Genomic DNA, 9,972 nt, shown 5'->3' on the forward strand with positions numbered 1-9,972 from the left:
GTTTTTAATAATGTAAATTTTGTAAAATTCTTTATACTGTGTTAGATAATAGTAGTTTATCTCTTGAGTAGAGGATGTTTATGCCATTCTACTCAAAGAGAAGCAGTGGACTAAGGAGCAAAAAGGACTTCTTTCCTAATTTCATAGTTCTTAAAATTGGAGGAAATATGAAGTACAGCAAAAATTTAACCAAATTTTGTTTGCTTTAAAGGAAGAGGTCTTTCCAAAGAGAGAATTAACAACTGACTGAACCAGTCCTGCTAATTTGTTAACTTAGTAGCTATATTTTAGAGTCTTAACATATTTAAATATGCATGATTACTTCTTGACATTTATTTCAGATCAGACCCCAACACCAACAAGATTCTTGAAAAACTGTGAAGAAGTGGGTTTGTTTAATGAGTTGGCAAGTCCTTTTGAGAATGAATTCAAGAAAGCTTCAGAAGACGACATTAAAAAAGTATGTTGTAACCATGAAATTTAAAGAGTACTTCTGACAGAAAAGTAATCATAGTTTATACTTCCTGCTTTTTAAATTTAGACATACTGTTTTTGAACTTGTAACCTTTTCCTTATTATTTGAATTATAGATGCCTCTAGATTTATCCCCTCTTGCAACACCTATCATAAGAAGCAAAATTGAGGAACCTTCTGTTGTAGAAACAACTCACCAGGATAGTCCTTTACCTCACCCAGAGTCTACTACCAGTGATGAAAAGGTTAGAAATTTTTAGAAATACAAACTAAGGGGGAAGAACAGTACCCAAATAAAGTTTACTATTTGATCTCCACGAAATGTTAATGTATTAAATTCTATGTCAGCTTGCAATAGTTTTATATGTGAAAGCCTGTCAATACTCAGACATTTCAGGGTAAGAAGACTGCAGTTTTATTGTACACAGAAAAATTATAGGGAAGAACAGTCATGTTAGATGAAACTTATTTTTAAAAGATTTATGAATGTATAAATTTAACTTAATTTTTCTGGGTTTTGCTATTTTATATTTAGCTACTTTTATACAGTAACAGCTTAATTAAGAGTCTGTTCAAAAAATTATTTGAACAATGGTTTTTTAGACTTTTACAGGATTAAGGGACTAGTTACTCAATCTTAGCAGTGAATCTTTGTAAGTGCAATTAGGAGGATGATGATACTAGCTTGAATACCAAGATAATCTGGGACCACCTGGGCTACAGTTGTGTTTTGAGTAACATTATTATGGGAACTTCTTGATCACTCTTTTGTTCACAAGCACATAGAATAAGCACATATTTATTTGGGAGTACCATGCAGGACACAGCGAAGAGGCAATATTCTTTTTTAGATTGTTATTCTAAAACCATACTTATTAATGGACTTCTCTCATGGCGGAGGAGCTAGAAATAAGGAAATACAGAAAAAATAACTTTTTGGCTAAGAATAAATGCTTTTTTTTTTTTTTTGCAGTTTCTTTTTCTGATTTTAAAAGTACATTCTCCTTCTTCTCTAGGAATACAGAAAAATGAAAAGAAAACCAAAATCACCTATTAGCACATAATTGAATAAGATTACTATCTTAAAACATTTTTCCTAGATATATACATTTATAGGTACAAATGTATAAGTGAATAAATAGAAGGATAGATGGATACAAAAATCCTAGCTTTGTTTTATATTGTGCTTTAGACACTCAGTATTGATGAATATTTTCCCATGTCATTAGAGATTTCCCCAAAATGGTTGTACTTTATTTTATTATATGATATGTATTATGTTATCTTGTTCTTTTTGGACATAAAGGTTGTTTTCACATTATCACAGTTATTAGAAATGCTTTTTAAATCTCTGATATAAATCTTTTTTCCTAAAGAGCATTTCATTCTTTTCACACTTAACAGTTTTTCATTGTTCATGGCTGCTCCAGCATCTTTTAGGAGTATTCCTTCTTTCTGCATTCCCCAGTCATTAGGCCCTCCTTGAGCTAGGTATACCATATGAAATTGATTTAAAAAAAAAAAAATCTGGAGCTCTTCTTCTTTCTTGATTTTCTTCCTAGGTGATCTCATCCAGACCCATAACTTTAATAAACATCTACATACTGATGACTCCCAAATTTCTATAGGCATAGGTATCTCACCAGATTGCCATATTTATATCCAACTCCATCTTGACATCACCTTTTCTATGTCTAATAGACATCTTAAACTTAATAGGTCAAAATCAGAGTCCTTGATTCTTCCCCCAGTTTTCCCCATCTCAGTAAATTTTCTCCACCCATTTAGTAGTTCTAGCTGAGAATTTAGGGGTCATCCTTTATTTATTCTTTTCTTTTACACTGAAACTAATAGCATATTTTATCAGACCTGAATCTCATCCTCTATGTCTGTGTTCAGTGACACCACTTAAGCCCAAACCATCATTATCTTTTGTTTGGATTATTAACAGTTACCTTCTAACTGGTCTTCCTGCTTCTACCTCCAATCCATTTTCTATAAGATGACTTTTAATACATTAAACATGTCACCTGCTTAAAATCTTTCAGTGGTCTACCATTGTATTTAAAATACTTCACACTCCTTGGCATAAGTCCTCTTTTATCTGGGCTTGTCTACGCATCTATCCTCACCTCATGCCTCTCTCTTGTGTTCATCAAATATTTGAAGCTTTTTCTTACCTCAGGACATGACATGTGGTATTGCTTCCTTGTCCCTACAATGAAATGCTCTCCTCCTTACCCTTTCATCGTCAGTTCAAATGCTGTTTTTGCAAAGAAGCTCACCTATTCTTACTATGCTATCTAAATTAACTGACTCTTCCTTACCCTCAGCTAATCTTTCACCCTTTGTTACATTGCACATACTATTCTGTAACACTTAAGATTTACTACAATCTGAAATTTTGTTGTTTGTTTTACTTATTTATTGTCTCTTCCCACTAGTCTTTGAGAGCTTCAGTTCTCAACTTATTGAATAAATGAAGTTACAATAGTACTAGTTTATCCTTCCTATGTAGCTTAATAAGATTTTGATGATAAGTGGCACCATACAGGCCAATTCATAAAACACAATAGACCCAATGTATACACTGACTTATTTAAGGAATTCTGGGTAAAATCTTTTAAAACTTTTTGTTCTCTAATCTGTAAAGCCAGAGGAAATGCCATCTTTAAGATCTTGGCTGACAAATTCTGTTTTCCTAACTTGAAAGAGTTCACTCCAGTAATTATTTATTTTATATTCAAGATATCAGTATTACATGGCCTTTTGATATTGAGAAATTATTGATATAGATGAGGTAGCTAACTGAAATTAATAATTATTTGTATTGTATTGTATCTAAAAATTCTTATTTCTGTTACTTAATTTGTATCAGCCATAACACAGCCTCACTGGACCTGTTTCCTCTTTATACAGTATAATGAGGGAGGGGAAACTAAACAATCCCTTCTGGATTTTAAGTTCTGTGATTCTCTGAGAATGGATTATATTTTTATTTTTTATTAAAATTCTCTTGGTATCATAGCCAAGTTGCCTAGTCTAACTTATTTCTGGATTGACAGGAAAACAAGTTGTACTGAAAAAAAAAAAAACCGTCTTTTTAAAAGTAAAATATTAATTGAACATTGCATTTGAATCTTTACAGCTCTTCTAAAATGTTCTTTTAATTAATTTAAATATTAATTTGCTTTGAGCAGTTGTTATTCTGTAGATGCTTTTAGAAGTGTGTTATATTCTGTTCACTAAGGTATGTGAATTGATTTGTATTTTTAAATGCCACCCTTTCTTGATCTCATTGTTAAATAGGAAGTACCATTGGCACAAACTGCACAGCCCACATCAGCTATTGTTCGTCCAGCATCATTACAGGTTCCCAATGTGCTGCTTACAAGTTCTGACTCAAGTGTAATTATTCAGCAGGCAGTACCTTCACCAACCTCAAGTACCGTAATCACGCAGGCACCATCCTCTAACAGGCCAATTGTGTAAGTGATTCAGGCCAATCATTGAACATGTACATGAACTAAGTTTGTTTTGTTATGATTTTTCCTAAGACATTTGATTATTCAAACCAAGATCTTAGTATTGTATGTGTGTGCATGCTTCGAATTTTGGAAAAAGTACTTGCGTAGTCTTCTTTAATATAAATATTAACTAATAGAGTGGAAGATAAATACAACTAAAAATAAATATAGAATGCGAATTTAAGATAGTCTTGTTTTCATGCTGTTTCACTCAAAATATAAAATTACTCCATCACCAGATTCCATTTCTTTCAGTTCTTACTGGTAGCTCCCAAGAACTATCTGATGAGAATTTTTCTCATTTTACAAATTAGAGATTGTCCCAAGTAAATCCATAACTTTTCTCTTCTTTTTAATACTGCTACACAGGTTATGCATTTAAGATGCAATTAAAAATAAATTTTGCCATTTGCTTTGCTGTGGTTAGAAATTGTATTTTTAAATGATATGATTATAGCAGTAAAAATACTGTTGTATTTTTAAGAAACAGTTGGTATGAATCTCTTTTTTAAAATTTCTCTTCTTTTGTTTCTCTTAGCCCTGTACCAGGCCCATTTCCTCTTCTGTTACATCTTCCTAATGGACAAACCATGCCTGTTGCTATTCCTGCATCAATTACAAGTTCTAGTGTGCATGTTCCAGCTGCAGTTCCAGTAAGAAAGTTAGACTATTTAAATCTCTATCGCAAAACTGATCTTTGTAGTCAGAAAATAAAGTTGACTGCTTGACTGGCTTATGAAATTGAATTTAACGTAATATTGATTAGCAGTTGATAGTATTTATTTGTTATCATTGTAATAGCATATACCATTCAAAGTATAGCTATATTTTCTTCTACCCAAAATCTTATTTTTTTTTTATACTGAGATCTTCTTCAACCCATTTCAATTTGACTGGGCTTGTAGCATTCAAATATTAACACAGATTTCAAATTTTAGAAAGATATTTATTCTAGAATACTTGTCAGATAACTCTGTGGTATTTCTATTAGTATGGAAATTGTTTATAAAGACACACACTGAATTTCTGTGGTCAAGTAGGGTTTGCAGAATCTTTGATAGCCCAATCATGTTAAAATCGAAACGTTCTAGCAAAATAATATTTCACTTTCCCTGTGAAAAGATCCCCCAAAAAAGTTTTTTGTGGGGTGTGTTAAATATATAAATTTTGAAAGACATAGACAAAATAGTTAACTGTCTGCTTATAATATGTAATAGTTTGGCCAGGCATAGCGACTCATGCCTGTTGTAATCCTAGCATATTGGGCCGCCGAGATAGGAGGATTGCATGACCCCAGGCGTTTGAGACTGCAGTGAGCTATGGATCCTGCCTGGATGACAGGGCAAGACCCCAAGTCAAAAAAAAAAAAAAAGTAATAGTTTAATGAACATTTAAAAACACATTGTTTGGAATGTGTGTTAGAAAATTGCTTTTTTCTTAATTATATTTCATAAAACAGTTTTATTCAAACAAACTCTTCATTTATGTCTTTGACATTCAAGTTTTCATCCTGAGAACCAGTTTTTGAGACATCTAGCACAGTTTCCAGAACACATTATTTTCATTTTCATCTAAAAATGAAAATCCCATGGCAAAACCCCATCTCTACAAAAAATAAACACAAATTAGCCAGTTGTGGTGGAAGCAACTGTAGAAGACTGAGGTGGGAGGATCACTTGAGCCTGGAGGTTGAGACTGTAGTTAGCCGAGGTTGCACTGCTGCATTCCAGGCGCGGCAACAAAGTAAGACCCTGTCTGAAAAACAGTAAAAATAAAAATTATTTTAAAAAGCTTATAGTAAACATTCCAACACTCTTGTTGAGATTACCCCTAAGAATATTACTAGGATTAATGTTTGATATTTATATCTTTTTTAATTAACTGATTCTTACAGGTGATCTTTTGAACTATCCAAAATTTCATTGATTGAGGTAATTTCAAGATAATATGCCTTCTTTAAAAAGAACTTTGTTGTTCAAAATGCATTATTTGAGAGACTGTGAGGACTCAGATATAAGGTATCTGCTTCCTCTTTACTGAGGATATTTTTTTGAGGAGGGAAACATTCTTGCCTTGTATTTGAGATTCTTATTATCCTGTTACGTGTACTTAGTGATGAAAGCAACCTGAAATGAAAGAAAAGATAAGCTTTATTTATACAGTAACTGTGTTCACTCAGTGTTAGGTTTAAGAAAAAAAAAAAAAGGAAAAAACCAAAATGGTAAAACCTGCTACATATTATTTGAGAAATTATTACAGTGTGTTATTTGTTATTACGTGGTATGTATAAGAAAATTCATTTTTTAGAAAATCTAAGTTCTTTGCTGAAATTATTTTTTATGCCTAAGTGTCACAAGTTTTGACATTCTTCCTTTCAGATTCAAAATGGACGTTTGACATATCTTTGAGAATTTTTGCATTAATCACTTTGATTATTATGAATTTCTAACAGGGACCATTAAGAAAGAAATTGTAAAAACTGAAGATTAGGAAAGCACATGTCTCAGAAATTGACAACTTTTGAAGGATAAGTCAGGATATAAGACCAAATAAGGATTTGGTATAGAGATAAAATCAGCTAGTGATAAATTTACAATGTTCTGATTCTTAAAGTCTCAAATTATTGTAACAGCAGTAAAGTACAAATCTCATTTTGAATATATTGTCTAGCAATTATTTTTCCTTATCTTATGCTTAGCTTGTTCGACCAGTCACCATGGTGCCTAGTGTTCCAGGAATCCCGGGTCCTTCCTCTCCGCAACCAGTACAGTCGGAAGCAAAAATGGTAAGCCAGATTTTGTACATTGCTTGAAGCTGTTTTGAATTAATGTTTTCACTAAAACCTGCTTCAAATATACAATTTAGATCACATTTTTATTAAGATATGGACTGTTTTATACTATAGGCGAACCACAAAATTTGAAAAAAGAAATCTTCCTTTAGCGTAGTGAGTAGTTAGTGATACTTTAAAAAATAAGTGGGTAGATTAGAAGCTCTGTTTCTCATCGCTTGTGGTTTGTCTGGCTTTTGCCTGTGGCTTTTTCTCCTCCTAGTGGAAAATAGGAGTATTACATCTGAAACTGGATGTGATCATCTGAAGCCAGTGCTGCTAATAATGATGAGTGGTTTTAACAGTATTAAAAAGAATTCTGAAATAGTGTACAAGTGAGCAAACATGATACATATAAAGAAAACCGGTTTTTTCTGTTGTGCTGTTTAGATGCTATTAAATTAATGTTTAGATGTGTATTTTAATTTTAATCCTAATTCCACTATTCACTACCTTTAATTAAGCAACTTTAACTTTCCTGACATTACATTTCCTCATCTGTAAAATAAAAGGATTAAGCTTTGGTTTCTGGGGTACTTCTTAACCCTAAATCCTATAAACTTTCTAATTTTCTTAGTAGAAGATTTGACGCTTTTATTTTTTAAAATCAGGCCCGGGTGCGGTGGCTCACACCTGTAATCCCAAGCACTTTGGGAGGCCGAGGTGGGCAGATCATCTGAGGGTAAGGAGTTCAAGACCAGCCTGGCCAACATGGTGAAACCCCGTCTCTACTAAAAATACAAAAATTAGTCGAGCGTGTGGCACACACCCTGTAATCTCAGCTATTCGGGTGACGAGGCACAAGAATTTGCTTGAACACCGGAGGCTGAAGTTGCAGTGGGCCAGGATCGCACTATTGCGCTCCAGCCTAGGTGACAGAGTGAGGCTCTGTCTCAAAAATAAAATAAAATAAAAATCAGCATAATTCTCCTTGCTGTGTTATAATACAATAATGTCAGTTAATTAATAACATCAGTTGGGTAGATGTTAATGTTCTATATCATAATAGGGCTAATAACAGCAATTAATGTATCTTTAGGTAATCAGTAGATTAGTAGTTATTAGACACCCTCTGTTTGCTTCAGTTATTTGCTAGGCACTATACTAAATACAAATTTTTACATGCTAAAACATATTGCAAAGCTGAATTTTTTTTTTTTTTTGAGATGGAGTCACTCTGTTGCCCAGTCTGGAGTACAGTGGTGCAATCTCAGCTCACTGCAACCTCCACCTCCCGGGTTCAAGCAGTTCTTCTGCCTCAGCCTCTTGAGTAGCTGGGATTACAGGTGTTGCACCATCATGCCTAGCTGATTTTTGTATTTTTAGTAGAGACGGGGTTTCACCATGTTGGTCAGACTGGTCTCTAAATCCTGACCTCGTGATCCCGCCGCCTCAGCCTCCCAAAGTGTTGGGATTACAGGCGTGAGCCACCGCACCCAGCCTGAAAAATTTTTACTACTGTTCTCCATTAGTGCAGACAATCAGTCAGAAATTTGCACAGGACACCCGTTTTAGCAATAAAACTTACATATTATCTGAATGAACAACAGTTGGTTCATTCAAGAGTATAAAAATTAGATGGTTATTAATTGTCAGAGAAGACCCTAAAAACCCAAGGAGGAAATTTTTCACATCGTAGTATGTTCAGGTCAGAGCTTTGGAAATACTAAGATGAATCTTCTTCACTTGATATCAGAAGAGCTTCACCAGGGGCATTTTTTGCACTTCCCATTTTAGTATACTGTATTGATGAAAAATTCAATTTAATTTACCCTGCAGTGGGAACTGAGTAGAGCAGATATAGATGTTAAAAGGAGATCCTGTTATTGTGTACTGCATCTAAAAATATTTTTACATATTAATTGGACTTTTTTCTATAAATTAATTCAAAAGGAACAAATCCAATTTTAAGAAATACCTTTGCCTGCAAGAGTAGGCCATATTTTTAGAAACTCTTGAACTTTATACTTAACCTAAATAACTGTCTCTTTTAGGTCATCAGGAAATTAAATTAAAAAGAATAAAAGTTTCTCTCTTTCCCATCAGTCCACTCCATCTATTCTGATGTTTGTAACCAAAAGTTTCTCTCTTTCCCATCAGTCCACTCCATCTATTCTGATGTTTGTAACCATAGATGAATTATAGAATTTCATATAGTCACTTTATACTCTTATGTCCAGCTCAGCATGTCTCAGATTTATCCATGTTGTTGAGTGATCACAGTTTGCTTCTTTTTATTGCTGAGTGGTATGTGAATATACCACAATTTCTTTGTCCATTCTCCTGTTCATGGACACTTCAGTGGTTTCTAGTGTTTAGCTATTGTGAATAAAGCTACTATACACATTCTTATATAACTCTTTTCGTGGCCATATATTTTCATTTTATTGATTAAACAGCTAAAAGTAGAATTGCTGAGTCAGAGAGTAGGTATACATTTAACTTTATAAGAAATTGCTAAACCTTTACCCAAAGGTTTACATTCCTAGCAGCAGTGTATGGGAATTCCAGTTGTTACCACATTCTTGCCAACATTTAGTTTTCCCTGTCTTTTTAATCATAGACATTCTAGAGCTGTTTAGCAGTGTCTCGTAGTTTTAATTTCCGTTTCCTTTTTGGCCAGACATTAGTTGTGGGTCTTTTGCCCATTTGAAAAATTGTGTTGCTTTTCTTTTATTGATTGATTGATTGAGACGGAGTTTGGCTCTGTTACTCAGGCTGGAGTGTTGTGGCATGATCCTGGCACACTGCAGCCTGGATCTCTCAGCCTCCAGCGATCCTCCTGCCTTAGTCCCTCAAGTAGCTGGGACTACTTGTATTTTTTTGTAAAGATTGCTGTGTTGCCCAGGCTGGTCTTGAACTCCTGAGCTCAGGCAATCCGCCCTCCTCGGCCTCCCAAAGTACTGGGATTACAGGCACGAGAGCCACCGTGCCCGGCCAATTGCTTTTATGATTGCATTGTTATTTTTTATTTATTTATTTATTTTTGAGACAGAGTCTAGCTCTGTCTCCCAGGCTGGAGTGCAGTGGCACAATCTCAGCTCACTGCAACCTCTGCCTCCAGGGTTCACACAGTTTTCCTGCCTCAGCCTCCCGAGTAGCTGGGATTACAGGCTCCCGCCACCACATGCAGCTAATTTT

The 9,972-nt window shown here is 34.2% G+C and overlaps 1 protein-coding gene across 5 annotated transcripts in view; it reads left to right on the forward strand.

Annotated features, from left to right (window-relative positions):
* The window catches only part of ATF2 (activating transcription factor 2), a 114,438-nt gene that overhangs the window by 69,256 nt on the left and 35,210 nt on the right, over positions 1-9,972 (forward strand). For all 5 annotated transcript variants that reach the window (XM_011991869.1, XM_011991867.1, XM_011991866.1 and 2 more), the window contains 5 exons: positions 342-460; positions 591-719; positions 3,784-3,962; positions 4,540-4,654; positions 6,700-6,786. In XM_011991869.1, coding sequence (XP_011847259.1) covers positions 342-460; positions 591-719; positions 3,784-3,962; positions 4,540-4,654; positions 6,700-6,786 — 629 coding nt within the window. The remainder of the gene's footprint in view (positions 1-341; positions 461-590; positions 720-3,783; positions 3,963-4,539; positions 4,655-6,699; positions 6,787-9,972) is intronic.

Source organism: Mandrillus leucophaeus, unplaced genomic scaffold, assembly GCF_000951045.1.
Source record: "Mandrillus leucophaeus isolate KB7577 unplaced genomic scaffold, Mleu.le_1.0 Scaffold40, whole genome shotgun sequence".
Lineage (NCBI taxonomy): Eukaryota > Metazoa > Chordata > Mammalia > Primates > Cercopithecidae > Mandrillus > Mandrillus leucophaeus.